Here is a 13,329-nt window from a genome sequence, read left to right on the forward strand (position 1 = left end):
GTTATGGGATGACTGTGGCATATTTATGATATGGCTTTATATTTGCATTTTAAGGGGTTACCTTTGACCGGCTGAACGGGGGATCTGCTCATCACATGTGCTAAGATTGGGGCTATATATATTGTCTTCTCAACTGATAATATTTAATGACCTATATCAGGTATGTTTGATGTGGCTTAAGGCATTGCCTGAGCCATTGTAATTTTCAGCTGAAGAGTAATGGTATTCTGCTGTTAAATTTTCATTACAGTTAGAGGTCTTTTGAATTGAGATGGTTTGAATATTTGAGTTGATTCTCAGGTAACTTTGCGTGGACAGATGTGCATATGTTTGTATGTCCTTTACTAGCCAGTGAATATTGTATAGATATGTGTTCTCTGGTTGTTATTTTAGATGAGTGATATCTATGGTTCCCTTTTGAGCTTGGTGGCCATTATATCTGATCTCCTATTCCCTGTCCTGAAATTACAAAAAACTGTGAAAAGTAGGTAGAGTGGGATTTGAGGATTGTCTTAATTACTCAATCAATCCCTATTATAAAGTTAGTCTGTTGTTCCTTTCTCTCTTTTTTTTTCTCTGTGATATTTAGTTGATATACCAATTGTGGGCTACATTGCCACTATAGCAGAATTTATCCAGCATATTACTGGCCAACAACTGTTGCTATCAGTGCTCACCACCAGTTTACTGCTCATGTCTGAAACACAAAAGTGATATATGATACCCAAAAGTATATTCTTTCAGTCAGGTTATTCTTCTTCATAGAATACAGGGTTCTGAAGAGCAGAAAAGAAATGCATGAGTCTCCTAGTTTGTTAGGCAGAGATAATCATGAACAGTATATCTAGTGCCACTGGGTGTAAAAGGGGATTATCTTCCCAAATTGTTTTTAAAATTATGTTCTTAACTTTGTAATAAATTGTATTATATTTTGTATGTGCTTGCCTTCTTTGTACCAGAACCAGTCCAAAGGAAACTTTTTTGGGTCTGGTGTTATATCTAAACCACATAAACAATATATAGTAATAATATAATGATATGGATCTCCTTTTTGTCTCTGTATATGGCCAATGCCGGACAGTAGTCTAAATATTGGATTTCATCGCACTCTTATCAGCCATGAAATATTTGTTTCAAAAAACATTGCTAAAATCTGATATTCTGCTTTGTCTGGTAACTAGTAAAATAATTAAGATTATGGGAGGTCATACACAGGGGAATCTGATCCTTTTGCAATGCAAATGAGCTTCCTATCATCTGACATAACCATCCACTAATCAGTGTCAAGGGAGCTCCCCATTATTTCCTAGGAGCACAGAGCTCTTAGCAGAGGTAAATAGAATATCAGATAAAAATCATCCCGTTCAATCACTAGCAATACTGAGTCCGGCCTCACACTGTCTGCTGATACCATTCATGCTTCATATACAAGGAGATTATAGCACAATACAAGTCATGTCAGTGGTATTATGTGGTCATCCTGTGTATGGAGATATCACTGTCTCTACACATGGATGACAATATTGGGGTGTCTACTCCATTATAAAAATTTTCTTATAAAAAAGTTTTTACTGGAGTTTTATAAAGTGATCTAATATAAAACGTTCCAATAAAAAGAAATGAGTTCCATTCATGTAGAGCATCTCCAAACTTTTGAAAAAAAGGGCCAGTTTACTGCCCTTCGAACTTTATGGGGGCTGGACTTTGGCCAGTGGGAGTAGAAAATGCCATAAGCTTGGTCAGTGGAAGTAAAAAAAAATACTTCTGTGTCAGTGGGAGGAATGGTCCCCCATCATTTGTGTCAGTGGGAGAATTAGTTCCCCATCTCTGGTCTCAGAGGGTGGAATAATGCCCCAAGGACTGGATAAAGGCAAGAAATGGGTCATATCCAGACCGGGGCCGCAATTTGAAGACCCCTGATATAGAGAATAGTTACATTCATTCCTAGGGTAGAAATTCATTTTCTTCTGGTAACATTCTTCTCTTCTTCTACAGTTTGAATAATAATCATCTGACAGACAGTTCCTGCCCCCATCTGGCATCTGGAATAAGAAACAACCAGTCACTGAGAAGATTGGACCTGGAGGAGAACAATCTGGAGGGTCCTAATTTCAGGGATCTGATGGTGGCTCTGACAACAAGCCGAATAGAGGATTTACAGTGAGTATATGTCAGAAACCATGAATCAGACTGAGACATAAGTACAGTTAAATCACACTTATTTATTAATAATAATAATAATAATAATAAGAAGAAGAAGAAGAAGAAGAAGAAGAAGAAGAAGAAGAAGAAGAAGAAGAAGAAGAAGAAGAAGAAGAAGAAGAAGAAGAAGAAAAAGTAAACATAGTCAAAGCATAGCCAGAGTTCAGGAACCAGAACGGATAGTCAGACAAGCCAAACCATCAGGGAGCCAGAGAACAGCAAGCAGGATCTGGAGCCAGAAGGAATATCAGCCAAGCAAGGAACACAGGAGAACGTCTCCTAGAGATGAGACCAAGGCGAAGGCAGATATCATCTAGACTGGACAGCTTAAGTAGGCAGGACTAACTAACAGGATATCAGGTGAGTCACTGTGGAGAGATAGGAGCTGGCAATTAGCTGACAGCTGAGTGGCTAGCTCAGAAAAGGAAGGGCTGAGCACAGCCCTAACAGTACCCCCTCCTCAATGACCCCTCCCCCTCGGAGGACCACCAGGCTTGAGGGGAAAACATCTATGGAAATCATGGAGGAGGACAGGGGCATGTACGTCCGTGGATGAGCGTTCCTCCGGGCTGTACCCTTTCCAATGCATCAGGTACTGTATGCGCCCATGGAACCCATGGAGTCAACAATGGACTGTACTTCACACTTCACATGTTTTTCAACCTATACAGGGTGAACACATGGTACCGAGTTGGTAAAGTGGTTGCAGACCAATGGTTTTAATAAGGAGACATGAAATACATTTGAAATTTGCATATTAGAAGGAAGTTCTAAAGCATCAGCCACTGAGTTAATACTACGAAGAATATGGAAAGACCCAATAAACCAAGGTGCAAACTTCAGAGAGGGAACACGAAGTCGGAGGTTGCGAGATTACAGCGAGACCATGTCCCCAACCTGGTAGGAAGGGGCAGGCAGGAGTCTGTGGTCAGCATGGAGTCTCTACCTATCATTAGCATGTCGCAAAGCCTCCTGGACTTGTGCCCAAGTGGAACCAAGACCACGGAAATGCTCCTCTAATGAAGGAATACTCAACGGGTCAAATGAGTCAGGCAACATGAAAGGTTGGAAACCATAGTTGGCCATAAACGGGGACAATTGGGAAGCAGAATTCAAGGCACTATTGTGAGCAAACTCTGCCCATGGTAAGAGGTCTGACCAGTTGTTATGATGGTCAGAAATATAGCATAGGAATATATATATATATATGTATGTAAGAAGGCCAGTATGGTGGCCTGAATTTATGGGAGGAGCCCGGGGGGTATTTAACTGGCCCACTTGCCTGTGGTCTTTGTCGGTTTCCTGTGCGCGATACTCCGTCACTAGGCCGACTGCTCGAGTTTCGTTGCCATTCGTACAACTTCTCTCTACAAGAAGTCTCGTGGTTTTCGTTCCCGTTCGTGTTTTTTGTACAACGTCTCTGGCTCGACTGCCGCAGGTAAGGGTCTCGATTGACCTTCCTTTTCTAAAAAATATTTCTATTTGAGTATCTTAAAACACGAAGCTCGACACTAAACCCTCGAGTCATTCGTTATGAAACCGGGTTGTTAGTCACTCGAACGCACCATTATTGTAACTGGCTTCATTTCACAGGCCTCGTTTCGTTAGAATTGGTTAGACTGAAAATGTGCTATTTTTGTAGCTTGTGTTTTCTGCCTCGACACCGTGTTCCACAGACAAGTCGTTGCCAGACGCAACACGCGGCACAACGATTCATGCCTCTGCCACGGCTGGCTCACTTAATCATTTAATTTTATCATTTCAAACATTTCACTCATTTCTGTCACATACTGCGCTCCGATTCAAATCCAGTCACATCCGCAATGCGCCGATTCGTCCCGGTGTGCCCCAGTTGCTCTGCCTCATTTCGGTACATGCTCCAGAGCCCGCTCGTTGTTAGTCGTGGCCTTCGGCTTATCGATCCGGGTCTCTGTCATGGGAATCATTTCACTGTCACCTATTACGTCCTGGTTCGAATCCAGTCGCATTCGCAAAATACACGGGTTCGATCGGCGTGTCCCAGTTGCGTTGGCCTCATTTCAGTACATGCGCTAGAGCCCGTTAATTGTTAGTCGCAGTTTTGCGACCTCTCCGATTCTTGTCTCTATCATGGGAATCATTTCATTGTCATGTAGTGCGCTACGTTCGAATCCGATCGCATCCCGGTGTGTCGATTCGTTTGGACGCTCCCCAGGTATTTTTCGGCCTCATTTCAGTGCATGCTCCAGAGACCAGTTCGTTTCCCAGTCACAGCTTGCGGCCGGTTGATCTAGGCCTCTGTCATGACATATGTTGTTCGTTTCATTTCACTGTCATGTTCCGCGCTCCGGTTCGAATCCAGTCGCATCTAAACAAGCAACGATTCGTTCTGGTCCGCCCCAGGTTTATTTCACACATTTCAGTACATGCTCCAGAGTCTGGTTTGTTGTCAGTCGCACTGGCGACATGACCATTTCGTGCCTCTGTCATGGCAATTTTGCTTCATTTCACTGTCACCTACCGTGCTCCGATTCTAATCCAGTAGCATCCGTGATGCATCGATTCGTTTCGGCGTGCCCCAGATGGATCGGCCACATTTCATTTTTTCCACAGGTTGTCTTATCTGACGTTCACAATTGTAGCACTTATTCGTGCCCCCACGCTAAGCACTAGACATGTGCAGAGTAAAATATTTCGTTTCGGAATTTCGTTTTCGTCTGAAAACTTAATTTATTTAGTTACTCCCGAAATTCGTTTTTATTTATTTTGTTTTTCGTTCAAAAATTGCATTCGTCTGAAAATCCACATGAATCACGGTCGAATCTGTCTTTGAAGGCTTATGGTGTCTGTCGAATGTATAAAGAAGATTCGACGGAGCTAGTATATAGCATACTTTAGAACCCTATTAAAGTCTATGGGACTCCAACGTTCAAAATCTAAAGTGCTCATTTTAAAGGCTAATTTGCAAGTTACTGTCCTAAAAAGTGTTTGGGGACCTGGGTCCTGCCCCAGGGGACATGGATCAATGCAAAAAAAAGTTTTAAAAACGGCCGTTTTTTCGGGAGCAGTGATTTTAATAATGATTAAAGTGAAACAATAAAAGTGTAATATTCCTTTAAATTTCGTAGGGGGGGGGGGTTGTCTATAGTATGCCTGTGAAAGGGCGCATGTTTCCCGTGCTTAGAACTGTCCCTGCACAAAGTGTCATTTATGCAGGAAAAAAAGTCCTTTAAAATCACTCGCAGCTATTATGAATTGTCGGCTCCCGTAATACAGAGAACACTCATTGAAAGTCATTGATAAAAAAATAAATAAATAAATAAAAAAGCGTGGGGGTCCCCCAAATTCAATTACCAGGCCCTTCAGGTCTGGTATGGATATTAAGGGGAACCCTGCCTCAAATTTAAGAAAAAATTTGACGTGGGGTTCCCCCTAAATATCCATAACCAGACCCTTCAGGTCTGGTATGGATATTAAGGGGAACCCCGCATCAAATTTAAAAAAAAATTGACGTGGGGTTCCCCCTAAAAATCCATACCAGACCCTTTAACCGAGCACGCAACCTGGCAGGCCGCAGGAAAAGAGGGGGGGACGAGAGAGCGGCCCCCCTCCCTCCTGAACCATACCAGGCCACATGCCCTCAACATTGGGAGGATGCTTTGGGGGTCTGTGACCCCTCAAAGCACCTTGTCCCCATGTTGATGAGGACAAGGGCCTCATCCCCACAACCCTGGTCGGTGGTTGTGGAGGTCTGCGGGCGGGGGGCTTATCAGAATCTGGAAGCCCCCTTTAACAAGGGGACCCCCAGATCCCGGCCCACCCCCCTGTTTGAAATGGTAAGGGGGTACAAAAGTACCCCTACCATTTCACAAAGAAAGTGTAAAAAATGGTTAAATAAAACAAACACACTTTTGAAAAATTCCTTTATTAAAAATAAAAAAATAAAAAAAAGATTCCAGCGGCGGTAATCCACTCTTGCTATCCAGCGACGGACGATCATCTCTCCAGCGATGTCTCATCTCATCCAGCGCAGCGATCCATCCTTCTTCTGTCTCCATGGAGGAGACACTGCAAGGATTCCGGCGGCTGACGTTTCTTATATACGGAGGGCGGGGCCACCCGTCACCTGACCCCGCCCCCCTCTGACGCAAGGGTAAAACCCGGGGTTCCCCGTGACGTATAGGTGACCCCGCCCCCCTCTGATGTAACGGAAACCTGCCTGTGTTACATCAGAGGGGTGCGGGGTCACCCATACGTCACAGGGAACCCCGGGTTTCCCCTTGCATCAGAGGGGGGCGGGGTCAGGTGACGGGTGGCCCCGCCCTCCGTATATAAGAAACGTCAGTCGCCGGAATGCCTGCAGTGTCTCCTACATGGAGACAGAAGGATGGATTCGCTGCGCTGGATGAGATGAGCCATCGCTGGAGACATGACCATCCGTCGCTGGATAGCAAGAGTGGATTACCGCCGCTGGAATCTTTTTTTTTATTTTTTTATTTTTAATAAAGGAATTTTTCAAAAGTGTGTTTGTTTTATTTAACCATTTTTTACACTTTCTTTGTGAAATGGTAGGGGTACTTTTGTACCCCCTTACCATTTCAAACAGGGGGGGGGGCCGGGATCTGGGGTCCCCTTGTTAAAGGGGGCTTCCAGATTCTGATAAGCCCCCCGCCCGCAGACCTCCACAACCACCGGCCAGGGTTGTGGGGATGAGGCCCTTGTCTTCATCAACATGGGGACAAGGTGCTTTGAGGGGTCACAGACCCCCAAAGCATCCTCCCAATGTTGAGGGCATGTGGCCTGGTACAGTTCAGGAGGGAGGGGGGGCCGCTCTCTCGTCCCCCCCTCTTTTCCTGCGGCCTGCCAGGTTGCGTGCTCGGATAAAGGGTCTGGTATGGATTTTTAGGGGGAACCCCACGTCAATTTTTTCTTAAATTTGAGGCAGGGTTCCCCTTAATATCCATACCAGACCTGAAGGGCCTGGTAATTGAATTTGGGGGACCCCCACGCTTTTTATTTTTTTTATTTTTTTTATTTTTTATCAATGACTTTCAATGAGTGTTCTCTGTATTACGGAGCCGACAATTCATTATAGCTGCGAGTGATTTTAAAGGACTTTTTTTCCTGCATAAATGACACTTTGTGCAGGGACAATTCTAAGCACGGGAAACATGCGCCCCTTCACAGGCATACTATAGACAACCCCCCCCCCCCCCCTACGAAATTTAAAGGAATATTACACTTTTATTTTTTCACTTTAATCATTATTAAAATCACTGCTCCCGAAAAAACGGCCGTTTTTAAAACTTTTTTTTGCATTGATCCATGTCCCCTGGGGCAGGACCCGGGTCCCCAAACACTTTTTAGGACAGTATCTTGCAGAATCTTTTCTCTCTGTCAAATCTTTTTTCTCTGTCGAATATTTTCTCTATATAATCTTGGACTAATAGAGGTAAGGTTAGGCACATTCGAACACAGGTTCTATAGACACAGATTGTTGTCAGAGTCATGTCGAATCTCCTATTCTATATCGAACTGTTGTAACAATGAAAACGAAAATAAAGCATTTATTTATGTCGGATCTTTCGTTTTTCGGATTTTGTGCTTTCGTTATCGTTTGTCAAAACGAAAACGAAAATAGCTGAAATTCGGACGAAAATGCATTCGGACGAAAACGAATGCACATGTCTACTAAGCACGGATCATTCCACTCATTTCGTCCTTTGCGCAATGACACGTTGGATTGGGACAGGTGAATACAAAAAAAAAAGAAAAAAATAAAGGAAAAATGAGAGAAGAACTACTTCGAAAAACTGTCTACTCACCGGTGCACCTCGGTCATATCAGTCAGCTATTTGCGTCACCGATCAGTTAATTTGTCAGACTCCTCATCAGTTGTCATCTGTCGTTTCTCTCTCCAGGTCAGTCAAGTTCAGTAAGTCCACCCTGCACCAGGTTGGAAATTATTTTCCCAGGTAAGAAAAAAAAAGGGTTGGGGAAGGCGCAGGTAAAACGTGACAGCAACCATGCAGGTATACATATATATATATATATATATATATATATATATATATATATGAAGGCATGTGACGATATATATATATGTATACACGTTCGCTCCCGCCTTAGTGCATAGCAACAGGCGGCTTTGCTTGGTAAAATAGAGAAACAGTCTTGACTTGTGTCACCCTCTATAGGTTCCGGTTGTCAATCTTGCGACCCCAAAGAGATAGGACATCGCACCTAGGGCACAATCTTCCTGGAGCCATGTCTCAAATCGGCAGCAAAGATCTTACCGCCCCCTTCTCTCCTCGCCCGGCTTCAGTGAGCGACAGCATACCATCCCCAGGCTGACGGCAGAGCTGAGGCGCAGGGGCATTCCCTTCCCCGCTACGGCCAGGAAGGCAGAGCTTTTCAAGCTCCTCTCTTCCCCACCAGCTACGGCCGGGCCCAGTACCCCACCTCAGGCCTCTCTCCAATCCATTTCAGCAGCTATATCACAGCTACATACAATGGTGTCGTCCTTAGCCAACACGGTCACAGACGTCCAGGCCAGAGTGGCGCTCCTAGAGGCTCACCCGGCCACAACCAGCCCTGTTCCAGTCACAGTCCCGACACCACTGCCGACAGGTACTGCAGGGACATGTCCCATTGTCTGCCCAGCACATCTTGTTCTGGCCGGCATAAGGAAGGACATCCTGGATGGCAAGGATGTCAACCTTGCCTCCCTGCTCATTTTGGTCCACGATCTCGCAGAGAACAAGGCCTACACCTGGGGAGATGTCTCCGTAGTTCTCAAGGCCAAAGATCCTAGACTAAACCGCAAGCTTTCCATCCCAGAGTTTCATACCGGCCTTATCTCTCTGCCCCACACAACCTATGAGTGTAGAAATCTTCGCTCAGCAGCCTCCGATGAGCAGGCCATAGACCAGCTGCTGCAAACCGAGGTGGAACGAGGCTTTGTCATAGGTCCCTTCACACAGCCCCCCTTCAGCACGTGGAGAGTTAGCCCTATTGGGCTTGTTAAGGGCAAATTTTCGAATAAAACCTGCTTGGTGTAAGACCTATCTGCGCCTCATTCTTCTCACGTTCCAAGGTCTAAATTCCCTGATCCCCTCCGAAGAATTCTTGTTAAAATACGCCTCTGTTGACATGGCGATCCAGGCCATCCTTAAAGTAGGCACAGGCGCGTGGCTGTCCAAGGCCGACATTTCCGATGCCTTTAAACTTTTGCCTATCCACCCGTCCCTCTTGTGCTGGTACGGTATTAAATGGAGAGACCTATATTATTTTGCCACCAAACTAACATTTGGCTCTAAAAGCAGCCCCTGGCTGTTCAACACGTTTGCACAGTCTCTTGCCTGGATCCTCTTGCACAAAGCTTGTTGTCAGCAAGTTATCCATTACCTGGATGACTTCCTATTGATTGAGCAGCCGGGCGTACCTCCAAGGGACCTCGATAAACTAAGGACCGTCTTTGGGAACCTCAATGTCCCCATCGCCGAACATAAGGTCGACGGGCCCGCACACTCCATCACCTTCCTCTGAGTCAATCTCGACACCTGCTCCATGCAGGCCAGCCTGCCCCTTGACAAACTGACCCACATCAGGTCAGTTCTCTGCGAATTCACCCGCACTAGGGGATGTACAAAGAGACAGCTACAGTCATTATTGGGCATGCTTAACTTCGCCATGCAAATCATTCCACAGGGTCGCTCCTTTATCTCGCGCCTGTTGGTCTACCTTTCTCAGGCACAAGACCCGGATCAAGTTCTCAGCCTGGATATCGCAACCATAGCAGACCTGTCAATGTGGGACGAGTTCCTGTCCATCTGGAATGGTATCTCCTTGTTTATCCCATCCATCTCACCTCTCTCACCACAGGTAGTGACAGATGCCACAGCCTCCACAGGGTTTTCCGCTATTTTTGGCCACCATTGGTTTGCCGGACCCTGGCCTTCTCAGATACTCTTGATCCCCGGGTTTAGCCAGTCTTCATCCCTCTTCGAGCTCTACCCCATTGTAGCAGCCGCCCAGCTTTGGGGTCATACTTGGACAGGACAAACCGTAGGTTTCACCACCGACAACCAGGCCACAGCCGAAATCGTTAACAAAGGCAGGTCTAAGTCTCTCACCATGATGTCCTTCCTACGCAGGCTGGTGCAGCTGTCTCTGCAGCATCAATTTAATGTTTACTGTACGTTTGTCCCAGGAAAGTACAACCTTGCAGCTGACTCACTGTCCCGCTTTAATTTACTTTCCTTCTTTCGGCAGGTTCCCGAAGCCGATACAGTGTCAGCTCCTATCCCGCTTTGGTCTCAGTTGACCCTGGACTAGAGCCGCATCTACATGGAGCCACTCAGCTCATCAACCAATCACTCTCAGATAACACTCTGAAAGCCTACCGGGTAGCCTGGAAAGTATTTAACACATTTCTGGTTGCCTCCACAGTAGGAACCCCCACAGATGCCAGGCATATACTAGCCTTCACCTCATATTGTCATAGTCAACTGGCCTTGTCCTTCAACACCATCCGGTTATACTTAGCTGGCATACAGCACTTTCTCTCACTCCAGGATCCTACCAAACCGTCCATCTTCTCATCCCACATGGTCCGAGCCGTCCTGCGTGGCATACAGAAGCAGCAGCCGCCAGTTAAAGTCAAACGGCTCCCCATCACCAGTACCATCTTTAGGGACATGTCCACCATGCTTACAGCTCAGCCTTCGGTGTTCTGCCCAGTCTGGTCATACAGGCGGCCATTTATCTGGCCTACTATGGCTTTCTACGGCCCAGAGAGTTTACCTATAACAACTCACACAGTCCTCAACTCACAGACGTCATTTGGTTCGTGAGGACCACTTCATCCTCCACCTCTCGGTGACCAAAACCCAGCAGGCAGGTGCCGGCGTAGATATCCACCTCTACAAAACCAACAACGCCTGGTGTCCGGTCGCCATGCTTACTCAGTTACTATCTCTACTACCCGAGCTCCCGGACTCTAGTCCTCTTTTGCTCTTTCCGGTCAAACCTTTAACGAACTGCCAGTTCATAAAACATGTAAGGATTCTCCTTCGCAACTTGCTTTTCAATCCCGGTGAGTACTCCGGCCATTCCTTCCGCATCGGAGCAGCTTCAACCGCATCCCGGCACGGGGTCCCAGACCATATCATTTAAAGATTAGGCAGGTGAAAGTCGGCCTGCTTCACTCGGTACATCCCTAACCTACAGGCAGAGATGTCTCGGGCATTCACCCAACTGGCTCAATAGATAAGGCTGGAAACAATAAAGTTCTCTTATCCCTACCTAAGTGTTTTTGCCCCCTTATTTTGGTATACCGTCCATTAGACCAGGGCACACTTCAGGTCCATTTCACATGGTGTATCTTATGATAAGTTGGTATTGTTCGGATATGTATCGGTCATAGGGCTTCGGCCATAAATATATATATATATATATATATATATATATATATATATATATATATATATATATATATATATCATATAGGAATTGCTCCAAGGACTGATTGGCTTGTTCTGCAGCCCCATTAGACAGCGGGTGATACACAGAGGAAGCAAGCTAAATTCCCAACTGTACACAAAAGGCTAGCCAGAACTGGGACACAAACTGACTACCCCTGTCTTAGACAATCACTTTGGGTAACCCATGTAAGCGAAAGATCTCCCGAGCAAAAATGGAAGCCAGTTCCATAGACGTGGGCAACTTCTTAAATGGAATACAATGAGACATTTTTGAAAGTCGGTCAACCACAATAAGGATAACTGTGTTGCCTTGGGAGTTGGGTAACTCCACAATGAAATCCATAGACAGGTGAGTCCAGGGCCTCTGTCCATTAGATATGGGTTGTAGGAGGCCCACTGGAAGGTGCTGTGTAGTCTTACTCTGAGCACACATGGAACAGGCAGCATTGAAGGTGGTTACATCAGCACGTAGACTAGCCCACCAGAATTGTTGGGAAATTAAAGAGTTGATTCGTCCCAGGGTGGCCAGCAGCCTTGGGAGAGTGGTAAGTCTGAAGCACGGCAGTGCGGAGACTCTCTGGGACAAAGAAGCAGTCACAAGGTTTCTCTCAGGAGGAGCATGGACCTGAGCAGAAAGAATTTTGTCACCCAGAGGAAAACTGAGACTGGTGCAAACCGTAGCCAGAATACAATCAGGAGGAATCACAGGAACTGGAACCGACTGCATCTTGGAAGTGGAGGAAAATTTTTGTGACAAAGCGACATTGTCTCATTCTTACAATGAATGTAATTGAAACTAGACAAGAAAAGAGCCCATCGCATCCTTCTGGGAGAGAGGCATTTAGCCTCAGACAAGAATGGGAGATTCTTATGGTCAGTAATAATGAGAACCAGCACAGTGGTACCTTCGAGGAGAGGTCTCCATTCTTTCAGGGCTAAAACAATCGCTAACAGCTCTTTGTCCCCAACCTCATAATTGCACTTCGCAGTTGACAATTTCTTGGAAAGATAGCCATAAGGGTTCATAACACTCTGAGGTAGGACGTTGAGACAGAAGGGCACCAACTCCAGTCTCAGAAGTATCAACCTCAAGGATAAAAGGTAACGTAGGTTCAGGATGTGCCAACGCAGGAGCAGAGACAAAGGCAGCCTTAAGACTCCCAAAGGCCTTAACGGATTCTGGAGACCAACTCTGTGGGTTACTGTCCTTTCTGGTCATATCAGTCACGGGCTTGACCAGAGATGAGAAGTTCATAATAGTTGGCAAAGCCAAGAAAGCGCTGCGGAGGATGTAAACCCAAAGGTCGGGGCCACTGTAGGACTGCTGAAAGTTTCTCTGGGTCCATCAAAAAATCAGCAGTGGAATTGACATAACCCAGGAATTTAACCTGTTCACGATGGAATTCACACTTCTCCAATTTACAATAGAGATGGTTCTCGCTTAGTTTCTGAAGCACACAACAGACATCTGTGTGGTGGCTCTCAAGGGATTTGGAAAATATGAGGATATCATCGCGATAAACCACCACACATAACTGCAATCAATCTCAGAGGACATTGTTAATAAATTCCTGGAAAACTGCCGGGGTATTACAAAGGCCAAAAGGCATTACGAGGTACTCCATACTCGTCTGTATTAAACAATTTTCCCCTCACCGCCATC

At 45.7% G+C, this 13,329-nt stretch overlaps 1 protein-coding gene across 3 annotated transcripts in view; it reads left to right on the forward strand.

The window, feature by feature from the left end:
• The window catches only part of LOC143943362 (NACHT, LRR and PYD domains-containing protein 3-like), a 255,369-nt gene that overhangs the window by 135,612 nt on the left and 106,428 nt on the right, over positions 1-13,329 (forward strand). For all 3 annotated transcript variants that reach the window (XM_077465090.1, XM_077465088.1, XM_077465089.1), the window contains exon 8: positions 1,996-2,160. In XM_077465090.1, coding sequence (XP_077321216.1) covers positions 1,996-2,160 — 165 coding nt within the window. The remainder of the gene's footprint in view (positions 1-1,995; positions 2,161-13,329) is intronic.

Source organism: Lithobates pipiens, unplaced genomic scaffold (genome assembly GCF_037356315.1).
Source record: "Lithobates pipiens isolate NorthernLeopardFrog02 unplaced genomic scaffold, aLitPip1_a1.2 Scaffold_30, whole genome shotgun sequence".
Classification (NCBI taxonomy): domain Eukaryota; kingdom Metazoa; phylum Chordata; class Amphibia; order Anura; family Ranidae; genus Lithobates; species Lithobates pipiens.